Source organism: Mustela nivalis (assembly GCF_964662115.1).
Source record: "Mustela nivalis genome assembly, chromosome: 8".
Classification (NCBI taxonomy): domain Eukaryota; kingdom Metazoa; phylum Chordata; class Mammalia; order Carnivora; family Mustelidae; genus Mustela; species Mustela nivalis.
Window position 1 is genome coordinate 113,039,026 of NC_139027.1, and position 13,368 is coordinate 113,052,393.

The 13,368-nt window shown below is 39.1% G+C and overlaps 1 protein-coding gene across 7 annotated transcripts in view; it reads right to left on the minus strand.

Moving 5' to 3' along the window:
- LOC309871454 (uncharacterized protein) overlaps nt 1–13,368 on the minus strand; it is a 255,814-nt gene that overhangs the window by 148,563 nt on the left and 93,883 nt on the right. Inside the window, exons 1-2 of one of the 7 annotated variants that reach the window (XR_014315289.1) lie at nt 6,314–6,517; nt 4,952–5,003 (exon numbers count right to left, since the gene is read on the minus strand). The exons of 5 other annotated variants lie outside the window; for them this stretch is intronic. Coding sequence is in view for 1 of the 2 variants with exons in the window: in XM_082744488.1 (XP_082600614.1) it covers nt 6,314–6,522; nt 9,929–9,991 (272 nt within the window). In the remaining variant the exon portion in view is untranslated. Of the gene's footprint in view, nt 1–4,951; nt 5,004–6,313; nt 6,523–9,928; nt 10,164–13,368 lie in introns of those variants that run through there. One more of the 7 variants, XM_082744488.1, reaches the window with a different exon arrangement.

Here is a 13,368-nt window from a genome sequence, read left to right on the forward strand (position 1 = left end):
GTCAATCAGTTAAACAGGACACAGTAATCACAAACTTTAAGGCTAAGGTGAGATTTGGAGCATTACTCTAAAATCAATGGAAAACCATTTAAAGGCTTAAGTATGAGATAATTAGATCTTCTTATGAGGTTACATAATGTTCACAGACTATATGAATCAAGAATAAGAAGAGATAAGACTGCAGATGGTTTCTTCTCTCCTACTTCCAAGGAGGATTTGAAGAGTAAGATAACATGAAAGATGTGAATATATTCTGAAAAACAAAACAAAAAAATGATAAATGTGTGTATAGTGTAAAAACTCAAATACATGGAGAATATTATCTTAGGTTGTAGTCAGTCTATAAAATTCAGTTCAAGGGAGATTGGGGAGTAAACAAATGGTGCTTATATTAGTATTTAATTACTTAATACATTAGAATTTTTTAGATATGTCTAAACTCTATTTATTTTTTCAAATTATCTGGGATGTATTTTGATATGTCTCTTAAATATCTTGGATCTTAGGTATCCAAGATACTTAAAACCCAGAATCTTTTAAGAACTGAATTTGTTATTAATTAGTGATAGACTTATTTAAACTATCTTATACTATTTATATATTCACTAAGATTTGTCTGCCTATTTTGTTCTCTTGTCTTCAGTTGGACCTTTAGTTTTCCCTGTGTTCATCTGGAAGCTGCATATTATATAGATAGCCTGTTTATTAACACACATGGTTAGCTTAATATATTATTTAACAAATTCTATAGTTAATCAGTATCTCTGTCCTTCTCCCAACAAGATCAGAAATGTACATGCATATGTATAAGAAATGCATACGTATTAAGGCACTTGGGTGGCTCATTTAAGTGTCTGACTCTTGGTTTGAGCTCAGGTCATGATCTTGGGGTTGTGAGATCAAGCCCTATGTTGGGCTCAGCACACAGCAGGGTGTCTGCTTGAGATTCTCTCCCTCTGTCTCTCCCCCCACATGTATACATGCTCTCTCTCTCTCTCTCTCTCAAACAAATCTTTAAAAAAGATGCATATGTATTTATTGTATATATTGTATGTATGTATTATAAAAAAGAGATGCAAATGCATTTATTATAATATGTATTTATTTATTGTACATTGTATACATGTTTAAATCCATGTTGAGATCAACTATGAAGTACTGCTGAATAACAGAACATTGGGCCTGAGCTCTAAAGACTTCCAACGTCCCTCCTTTGTCTTCCATGTTTATAAAGCATAATATTTTAGTTCCACTTGGTTTTAAGTGCAAACTAAATCAGTTATTACTATTATCATTAGTATTACTAATTGAAATGGATTTACCAAAATATTTCACAATTCCTGTGCTTATAACTGTGTCTTACATTCTATTTCCTTCCTACTGAATCTTTTCTTTCTTGCCAAAATGCTCCTTGCAGTTTGTTCAGCAAGGGCTGTGGGTATTTATGAATGCCAATCTCTATTTCACCTTCACCCTGAATGAGAGTGAAGGTCCAAGAATCATCTAAGGTTAACAGTTAATTTTCTCTAATGCTTTGAATATATTAACCCATTACCATTTGTTGCTATTGAGAAAAGCCTCTTGTCTGGAACTGGATTCTACACCTTTACCAACTTTACATTTGATACTTGTGACTTTGTCACAAGCCATTAAATAGCCAGATAGAGGGGTACCTGGGTGGCTCAGTCAATTGGACGCTTGTCCAATTCCTGATTTTGGCCCAGGTCATGATCTCATGGTCCTGAGACTAAGCTCTGTGTCAGGCTCTGTGCTCTGTGTAGGAGTCTGCTTAAGATTCTTTCTCTCCCTCTCCCCCTGCCCCTCCCGCCACCTGCACTCAATAAACAAACAAACAAACAAATAAATAAAATCTTTAAAAAGAAAAAAGCCAGGTAGAAAATAAAAAGCTCAAGGATTTTCCATGTGTGGGGGTAGCAGTGCTTGGAAAATCTCTGAACCTACCATTCATTTTGCTGTGAACCTAAACATAACCTGTGAACCTAAAACATAACCTGTGAACCTAAACATAACCTGTGAACCTAAAACTACTCTGAAAAAAGTAAAGTCTTTAAATTAAAAAGTGAAAAATCTTAAAGATTTATCTCAGTTTCAGTTTTTAAGAAACATTAGAAAAGATAAAAATATCTTGCCAAAGCATTTAAGGCATTCCATATACAGAATATTCAAATCCCTGGTGTTTTCTGTGGTGTTTTTGGTATGGAAGAAGCAGTTTAGACACTACTATTACCAAAAGCATTGCTGTAATTCCAAAAACTACAGCCATATCAAGTAGATACTGTTATTTGTTATCCAAATTATGATTTACATATTTTGTATTTATTTCAGACTGTAAGTAATTACTTATTATCACCCAGAATCTGGTTACTGTCACTAAGGTCAGGGACACCACCCCGGTTTTAGCTAGAGTCCTCTTCTGTATCATGGCAGAAGCCTGAAAACCAGATCCTGCCCGCTTTTCATTTTATTCTCAGTCAGCAGCCAGAGTGATGCTTTAACACGTAAGTCAGTCGACTGATCAAAATGTTCCGATGGTTTCTCCTCTCATCAGAGTAAAAGCTATTTTAATGCTGCCCAGGACTCTACTTGCTCAAGCTCTCCACTGCCTCGCTCATTTATTTTCTCTTCTCCTTCCTGACCCCTCTCCAACCATGCCGACCTTCAGGGTATTCTTCAGACTCATTAAACACACTCCAAGGCCAAGGCCTTTGCAGTTGGTGCTTCTTCTACTCTCCTCCTTCATCTTTGCTCGCGGCTAACTCCTTTGCCCCCTTCACAACCTTTATCAGATTTACATGACCAGTGAGGCCTGTACAAAAATTCCCGCTCCAGAATTTCTCATCCCCTCCCCCACTTTATTTAAACTCTTTCACTAGAATATAAGCTGATCCATACTGGGTACATGATAAATATTTGTTAAGTGAATGGATAAATGACTAAATGACTGGATTTTTTTTTTCCTGAGCACTGCGCAAGGTGGCTTATATATGTCATTTAATGCTCAGAATCATTCAGACATGTAGATACTATTGTCTTCATTGTACAGAAGGGGAAACAATAGCAGAAAAATCAAATAACATTCCAGAATTCACTCAGCTAGCAAAAGCAAGAGACTGACACCATGGCCCATGTTCTTTAAGCCTCTTCACTTCCCTTGTACTGAAAAGCTGAAGGTCAAGGCTGCCCTCCCAAACAGGGGGACACAGAAAGCATGCCCAAATGAAGCACATTTCTAGAGTGGCATGTAAGTCTATGCAACACACATCACAGCACTCTACAGTTCAGCATGAAGGGAACCAAACATCTCTTTCCTAGCTCTCACTGCTGTGCTGCCTGAACTCCAAATATCTGTCAAACGTCTCTGTGATTTAGATTAACCATGTAGAAACACACCACTTTATAATGTGTTATTTATATACGTTATAATTGTCTCCTTAGAAAATAACAAGATAAATATATCACAATTTACATATTTTTCCATATGTAAAAACACACAGCCCTGTTTGTGTGTAAATTCTTTCATATTCATATGTTATCTGTGCTTCAATTGACCCTTAATGGGGTCTTGCTCCTTGTTGAGGGAAAGATATCACAGACCTTTTCCAATGTAGAAATGACCTTTCTGTCTGACCTGATTATAGACATTCTCTTGCCAACAATGTCTAAAGCTGTCTCTGGGCAGGATGTGTTGGGAGAGGAGGGCAAGGGAGTGAATTCCTTTCCACACTTGGCTATACAACACCCTTGGGTCACATTGGGTCAAGGAACTGAGCTGAGGAAGCATGCGACATTCCTGACCCCTTTCAACTCAGAGACCCAATAATGATGGCACCAAAAAATATGAGATGCGTGTTCAATCACACATTCAAGCATATATTGAGCACCTATTGTATGCTTAGCAGTGTGCCAATAAGCAAAATGAGAATTAACACCACAGTATATGAAACATGATTTAATCATGTGACATGCTATCAGAGAAAGGTTATGATCTAGACAATTTTATCAACTTAGAAATTAACTGATAACTTGACTCTAATAAACTGTGTAACCAAGTTACACTTTGGGTAGTCAGAAAATTGTAACATAATTGTAGCCTAGAATTTTCAGAAAAGTTTTCAAAGTGAAGGTTCAGCTCAAAAGATTGAAAAGTATGTGGATTTGCAAAACGGGGAAGTTATTCCAAGAGAAAAAAACAGTTGAAGTAAAATTAGGCAAAAATTAGTATAATTTGATTAAGAGAGAGAAATCCATTTGCCTGCTAATGAGAAGATTACAGGGATGCTTGAATGTCTGCATAAGAAGCTGAGCTCCCATATTTATGCATTAATCTAGAAAATTATGACAATTTGCTCTGCAATAGATGCAAAAGACCCATTCTCCTTCACCACTGGGGAAGTTCTAAAAATGTGTTCTTAAATATCTCCCCTCAAGAAATATTTCCATGTAGATGATATCCCCAGGGCTTAGAACACACCAATGATGTCATGCCTGATTCTTATTAAATATATTAATGAAGCATTAATTCATTCCAGAACCTGTTATTATTGTCATAAGAGAAACATGAACATTATAAAATCCAAATAGATGTTTCCTTGATGATTGTAACCTCATGGTTCCTGTAGCAAATTTTGGGGACATTCAAACCAAATCAGTAACATCTCAAATTGCTGCTGTGGAAAATCAAGGTTTGATGCTGACTCCAATGTTTTAAATCTTACTTCTGAGAAATGAGGCCAATTTTGGCTTTCCTGTCCTATCTCAGGAAATGCTTTAGAATGAAAGTAAGGAGAACAAGAACAAACAGTCATGACTACTTTGCCATGTCCTCAGAAGCTATGCTAAGCTACTATACTAATTAATATTTTATTTGATCTCCAGTTTACCTATGCTAACTTCTCCTGGATGACTTATTATATGGGACAGAAAACCTTACCTTACAGTAGAGGATCACAAAAAGGCCCATAGGTCATTTTTAGTACAAAGTCCTGAAATGTGGAAGATTTGGGAAATTAAAGAGAATATTCACTGATGTGGAGAAAACTCTGGAAATTGATTTTTTATCTTTTATCTAATTGCAGTTACAGCCCTATTTTCTAAATGTTTGCCTCACCCCTGAAAAAATGAAAAAGAAGGGAATACATGAAGATTATGTAGTCTCTCAGTTTTTTTTTTTTATATATAATTTTTTATTTTTTATAAACATATATTTTTATCCCCAGGGGTACAGGTCTGTGAATCACCAGGTTTACACACTTCACAGCACTCACCAAAACACATACCCTCCCCAATGTCCATAATACCACCCCCTTCTCCCAAACCCCCTCCCCCCAGCATGGTGTTAGGGCTGCTTCTCTAGGGATTCCAGTGCACACGGCTTATTGCAGGTATGGGGAAGATGCTCCTAAGAGAAGGGGAATGAGAGGTGCATGGGCGGTTCTGTTGGTTAAGTGGCTGCCTTTGGCTCAGGTCGTGGTCTCAGGGTCCTGGGATTGAGCCCCATGTCAGGCTCCCGGCTCAGTGGGGATCCTGCTTCTCCCTCTCCTTAGCCCCTCCCCCTGCTCATATGCCTGTTTGCTCTCTCTCTCTCTTGCTCACTCTCTCAAATAAATAAACAAAATCTTTAAAAAGAGAGAAAGAGAGAAGGGGAATGAGAGGTGCAGGAGATGCAAGGAAGGAGCTGAGCTAGAGTTCAGCCTCATCCCCTGGGGAGGTGAGGAGTGAGACCGGAACCAAAGAGTTGATCCCAACTTGGAAACGGCGTCTTCTACTCATATGTCAGTCAATTATTGGCTGTCATCGTCCCCATAGCAGAAGAAAGGTCATTTAACCTCCAATGCAAAGTGTCTTCAGTTTGGTCAAGGGCAGTTTTCCAGAGAAGAGGGCAGCAATGAACCTTTAGCAGCCAACATTCACGGCAACCTGTAGACAGGCACACCAGCCTGGTGAAGGTGATCTAAGTGGGGGATCAACTGACAGCACCCACACATGCATTATCCTAGACAGGCAGAATGGTATGTGCTTATGGGGGCTATGGAGACTCCATGGAAAAGGTAGCACTTAATATTGAATCTTGAAGAAAAAATAAAACTATCATTAGGAGAGATGTATTTGGAAAGTTTCTTCCTTTTTCTCTGGATATGAGACAGTAAACACCAAAGACATTACACATGAAATTCTGGCATTTCCAATTCCTCCTGTGGCAGTGGCTAGGTGCCCATTTCCATCTTTTCTCCTTTTCCATAGAACACAGTTGTAACCAGGAGGTGGCTGCCCAACCACAGACCACATTCCTTACCCTTCTTGCAGCTGGGTCTTGCTCTGGGATGAATTCTCACCAATGAGAAAGAAGCGATAGTGATGAACGATGCTTCCAGGCCCAGGCAGTGAGAACAAATGTGTCCCTTCTACATTCTCATTGCCATTTCCATCAACTGCCCATGCATTGGCAGAGCTGTAAAGTAGAGGAAAGCCGGGTTCCCTGTTCTCTGTGTTGAGAAGCACCATCTGCTAATTAGAAACACAGGCATGAGCCATTATACTTTCCTCTGATTTATGGCTTCTATTCGTCACACCAGGATCTTAACTAACATTTTTCATTATTAAGATATTAACAAAAATCCTTTTGCCAGATGAAACTAGAAAAAGACTCTCATCTGATGCAGAATTTCTTTTCTAGTAGTATCTTGGATTTTTCTCCCCTTCTTCTGTATATTTCACAGAGTTTTGCCATGGACTGGTCACTTCCTTGTGCCAGGACACATTTTAAGTTGTAGAAAATTCTGCTTCCCACCTACAGTTGTTTAAATGTAGCAATAAACAGAGTGACCTTGTCTATGGCATGTGAAGAAGGCTGTACTCTTTTTGATACCCTACAAATTCCTCTTGTCAAGGTTGGACTTAGCCAGGCATGCGTCTATTTGTGAAGCCTTAGAGTGCTTCGTAATAGCAAGGTGGAGACTTCTACATTTCGATTCCAAGTTCTTCTGAATAAGGAGAGGATATTGAGGGACTGGCCTGAAGAGGGAAGGTGTTATCCTCCAGCATTCTGGCCAAGAAATGATACTTCCTATTTGTGGATCCTGCTAAGGATGCATGCCCAGTTAGAGAGATGCATTAAGTCCATGATACTTCCAGAGAAAAGAGGAGCTCAGGGATTTGACCATTTATCAGTTTCACACTCAGTGTTACACTGTGTTGGCACGCAATGAATACTATCATTCAGTCAGACTTGAGTTTTAACGTTTCTTTCAAGTGAATAGCGATTCCATCCTATTGTCAGAGAAAGGAATGTGGCAAACAAGGTTGCTTTCAAACTTGGGTAGAAGCTAAGTAAAGTGCATGCATGAAAAATAATTAGGAATAGCTTAGAATGACAAGCCTTTCACATTTATAAAGCTTGTGAGTAATTAAATGATAATGTATCCATAAGTATTAAGTTCAAATAGTAGACTATACCTGTAACATATGCTCTCTAATAAAAGAATGGTTAATGCAGGTCCATCCACTTGTAAGGTTTTGCTCAGACAGAAATGGAGTAGCACATATTGTGTAGCGCTTAGATCACAATCCTTGGAGATAGGAGTTCATATTTTATATTTAATCCTCATGTAAATTTTGTATTTCATCCAGAAAGAAACAGGCACAAAGGAAATAAAAGTCAACCCATGTAGCAGCAGTAGGCAGGGCGCCCATGGAATCTCAGCCCAATGGATCTCTAATCCCTATGTTAATCTGAATATTTCTATTGGGTTCTAAAATTTACCAATAAAGTAAGTTACTATTACTATATATGAGCTAGGGAAAAAAATCCAATCTTTTAGTCTTCCAAGTTGGAAATTCTCAGTAAAACTCATTAGAGTGACTTCTTTGAAGTTCTGGAAAAAGAATTCTTTAACTAAAAGCAGATACCATATTTTCTCTGTCCCATGAAGGACACTGTAATAGCAATTTGCATTTCATAAGACACTGGAGTTTTGTAACAGTTTAACTTAACCATGAATCACTAAAAGCAGGTTATGTTCTCCCCCTAGCTTCTACTCCTGCTTGTCACATAACTATTCCTTTAGACCTGCTTAGCTTTGAAAAACATGTTTCCTAACACACAGCTTGCCTTCATAAAAGTCTATTTGAGTAATCCACGGTGTCTGAGAAATGTCCTATGACCGCTTTTTGACCCACTGACAGAGCTGTAGGTTTTACCATTTTCCTCACTACAATGCCCTGGATAGCATTTCAAATACATAGAGTCATGACCTTTATTGTTTGCCAGATGGGCTGTGAAATGTATGCTGATGTTCATAATAGGATTATACAAGGTTGTTTATTGTCAGAAAAATAATGTGAGCATTATCTTCTTTTCTCCCCCCTCACCCCCAACGGGTTTTCCCTTTAATAGGTATTAGGAAGTCTAATTTTGATTAAGTAAATATCAGCTTTCAGCTTTACAAATGATGGTTCATTTAGGCACATACTTTAATGGTATTAAGGGTGGAAAACAAGAAGAATCAGCCAGGTAAACTAAAGTACAAAGAACGTACTATAATATGGACCCATGCATGGCAACTTGCGGCATGTACATATTTCATGCTAGAACTGAATACAGTGATTCAAATTAATTCAAATATGGGACAAAGAACAATATGTGTGCTATGAATGTGACGCTTAAAAATACAGAATACAGGGCGTAACCACAGTGTCTCTGTCCTTCAAACGCTTTGCTTTTTGCTTTGTATATACTCATTCAGGTGATTCTATCTCTTCTCTTATTCTAGAACCCCACCAAAAAGAGATGCTCAGTTTGGGAATTTGGTTTCAAGCAGTTTATTCAGGTCATACGGAGAAGGAATACAGAGAAGGAATGGGAAGTGAGACGGGCAAGAAAGAATGCCCGTGAAGGGTGTGTTAATGGAGAGGGACACAACTGTAGGCAGCGGAGTTCAATCCCAGTGGGGATCATAGGAGAGGCTCCGCAGAACATGCCTCCGCTGAGGGGCCAGCAAAGGCAGGTATTTATTCCTCAACAACTTTCCCTCATTGGTCGAGGGCCACTCCTGGAGCCTTACCGCGCCACATGCAAGATGAGCTCCTGAGCTCCTCTTTTCTCTGGAAGTATCATGGACTTAATGCATCTCTCTAACTGGGCATGCATCCTTAGCAGGATCCACAAATGGGAAGTAGCATTTCTTGGCCAGAATGCTGGAGGATAACACCCTCCCTCTTCAGGCCCCTGCCCCAAACATGCCCCAGCTGCCAAAAGGAGCTATCAGGCAGGGAAATGCAGGAAGACATGCGTCTACCTAGGAACTCTTTGACATGAACTCCAGTATAGTTTGAGGGGATGTGGGCAGGGAACCCACAGACTCTGTTTCACATGCCAAGACCAATGTGTCCCAGTGAATGTGGCTACATCTATGCCGTGGTATACTGGAAACAGGGCTTGGAATCCAGGAGAACCCAGCTTGAATCTCATTCTATCATTCATTTACAGCAAATGGTTTTGGTATGCCTGGTACTTGGGGTCATTCTTTACTAGTCTGACCTCTTGGGGACGGGAGCCTGGATATCTGTATCTTCTTCCGTAAGACACATATGAGAGAGGTATTACAAGGATTGAATCAGGTAATAGTTGAATGAAAAGTATCTGGAATCATGCCTGGCTTCTAAGAAACATACCAGAGATTTTAGGGGGCCCTGTCCTCAAACTCCCAATCCTGTTTCTATGTCTACCTTCCTCACCAGCGATGCTGTTGATGGGTCACAGACAGTGCACCTCAGGTGCCCCAAAACCAACTTCAAGTCTCATGACTCACTAGAAAGATTCACAGAACTCAGAAAAGCCATCATATTCAGTGAAAGAATATCATATTATAGTGAAAGAAAACAGATTAAAATCAGCACAGGAAAAACGTACATGGGGCAGAGTCGAGAAGAAATCAGACACAAGCTTCCAGTTATCTTTTCCCAACAGGGTCATATGATGCACTTAATTCTCCCAGCAACATCTGAGAAGTGTTGACAAGCAGGGATCACCCAAGCCTTGGTGTCCATGGTTTTTATTAGCGGTCAATCACACAGACATGGAGTTGATCTTAGCAACTGCAATTCCAGCTCCTAACAGGTCAAACTGATGCGGTATGGCCCACAGCTCCAGGCATACAAAAACCATTCAGCATAAATCACATCATTAGCATAAACTATATGTCATGGCTTAAAGCCTTAGACATAAACAGACCTTCTAATCAGGCAAGGCATTCCAGGGACTAAAAGCGATCTCTCACCAGCTCGTAAAGGGTCAGTAAAGAACACCTTTGGGATACGCAGGGTTTGGGCAATCCAGGACCGTGGAGTTAATGCTTTACTGCACAAAATGCTACAGTCTCTCCCTGGTCCCATGGCATACTCCTTCTTCCAGAGCCTACTCTCCAGAACTGTTTAGAGACAGTTCTCCAGAACTCCAGAGTTCTCCTAAAAGTTTCTACGAAAGCCACTAGACAGATACTTATGGAATCATTCTAAGCCCTGTTTTAAGAATGACCATATCAGCCCATAAGCCCATTATCAGGGCTCAGTCCCTCTCCATGCCCCTCTCCCCAACTGCAGTAGGTAGCCTGAGTCCTCCCAGAATGTGAAGGTAGACACATCACCTATGAACACATGACTTTTTCTTAGAGATTCATTTCTTTGAGAGAGTGTGTGTGCACATGTGCACATGTGTGTGCACAAGGTGGGGGGGCAGACAGCGAGAGAGAAGAAGAAGAAGAGAAGCAGACTCATGCTAAGTGGGAAGCCTGACAAAGGTCTCGATATCACAACCCTGAGATCATGACCCAAGCCAAAATCAAGAGTTGGGCACTTAACTGAATGAGCCACCCAGGTACCCCCACATGAATGCTTCTAGGACTATGGTCCAATACAATAGTCATTAGCTAAATGTCATTACTGCACACTTGAAATGTAACTAAACTGAGATGTGCCACAACTGGAAAATGTACACCATATTTGAAGATTTAGTACAAAAAAAAAGGAATGTAATCCATCTTAATATTTTAATAGTAGTTACTAGTGGAAATAAATTTTAGATGAATTAATTAAAATATATCATTAAAATTAATTTTACTTTTTTCTTTTCCCTTTTCTCAATGTGGCTATGAGAAAATTTAAAATTACATATGGTTTGTTTATTTCTAATGGACAATGCTGCTCTACATGGGAATGTGGCATGTGGGATATGAGGCTATAAGGACACTCCCAAGTCTTTTGATTTCCTCTCTGGACAACAGGACCATGTACCGTGACTGCTGTATAAATAGATCATGGAAAATCATAGATGGAGACAAACAGTTTACAGCTAATGACCCTCAAAGTTACCACCACAAAATAGCAATTTTATAGATTTGAGCATAGCTGACAAATTGTTTTGGGCATACTTACCAGTGAGCATGATTTAAATCTTTGCCTCCACAACTGTACTCGACCAACTTCACAGCCATTTCCACCAAATGCCAGATGCCTGCCTTTCTTATTCTGTTGCCTTGAAGAGCTCCTGACTGGGAGCTAGCACCAGGAAAACAATGTCAGCAAGACACAGATGCACTTCAAACTTCCATCTCAAAAAGCTATTTGTATTCTCCCTACTGAAGGCCATTTTTTCCCCTAGTCAAACCAGACTGTCGCCAACCTGGCTGTAGTCATCTGAATCCCACACAGAGGTGGAATTGCTCCCCCTTCCTCAAATATGCAATAAATAGCAAGAGAAGACAGGAATTATAGGTAGTATCTCAAGAGAACAATCAAGAGGCTTTAAAAAGTGACTTCAGCAAAAGGATAAAAATTGCACAAAAGCATCCACTTTGTATAACACTGGCAATGATATTGTTCACAATAAAGAGGAGTTTTCTTTTATGAAAGACCCATGATGGTCTTTATTCAAAGATGTTTAATTTCTAAAGCCCCAAACCAATTCGGGTTTAAGACAGGAGTCAAGAGCAAGACTTCACATCATGGTGTCACCAGGACAAACGTATTAAAAAACAAAAAAGGCAGATTGATTTCCAGAAAAAAAAATATAATCATTATAAGGCTTAATTTTTTTTCCTATTAAATTGTTTTGGTCCATGATGGAGCTCTAGAACAGCACTGTCAAAAATAAAACACAAGGCACAAGGTGAGATATGTATATAATTTTAAGTTTTTCCTAGCCACTCTGTTTCAAAAAAGTAAACAAAGAGCTAAAATTAATTTTAATAATATATTTTATTTAACCCTATACGTGCAAAATAAATCATATAATAATATAAAATTATTAGTAAAATACTTTATATTCTTATTTTGACACTCTTTGAAATCCAGTCTGTGTCTATCCACAGCACATGGTGATTCAGACTATATTTCAAGTGGAGAGTGGCTTCCATATTGCATAGGACATTCTATAAGTCATAGAATGACTTCCATATCACACAGAGCATTCTTAAAGTCATAGAGCGACTTCCAAACTGCACAGAGCTGGAAAATAATCATCTTCTTTGGTTCTAGTCAGTGGGTCTGGTAAGTGCCTCCTGCCTGAGTATATTTTACTAAACATTAATGGATTTTTAGTTGAACACAGACTTAGAAAAACTGTATTATCCTATTCGGTACCATCATTCTCTTTCCTTTAATTGTACTTACTAAACATCTTATCAAATTCTTTCATATATAATTTCTTGAATATACAGCATCTTATTAAACATATTAGCAATAGATTATTAAGCCACATTAAACAGCTTGGAGAAATCAACCAGCTTACGGTCTCATAGCTAGAAACAAGCTTGTGTGTCAAAACCTTGGTCTGTCTCTCAACTGAGCTTTCCGGTGCACCATCCCAAATAGCACAGGAATGGAAAGAGTGATGGCTTGTAGCCAAGGTGAACTGTCAGACCTAAAGTGATTCAGAAAGGCCTGGGATTAAAGGGACTGAGCTGTAAGGCTTTCAGAGCTCTCTCCAAAGGGAAAAGAATGAAAGCCCTTGGAAAGATCTGCAGTTCCATTTGGGTCTTAGATCTTATGATAAGACACAAAGCCACCACCTTACACTGGTGAAGAATGAAGCTATTATTCGTAAGTCATTTACAAACACATTTCAATTCATGAAATCACATTTCGTGTTAATTCCTGAGAACTTCAACTCCAACTCAGTCACTTTGAGGAACTGCACTGTTGGAACCCAGAACATCTCCTGAATCAGCCTAGTGTTTCCAGATATTTAAGGCCATCAACCCCATGGAATTTTTTTCACCCTTCATCAACCTGGAGTTCTGAGGCAAACTACTGAGGAAAATAACTTGGTCACAGGCTTTGATCCCTGAAAAGTAC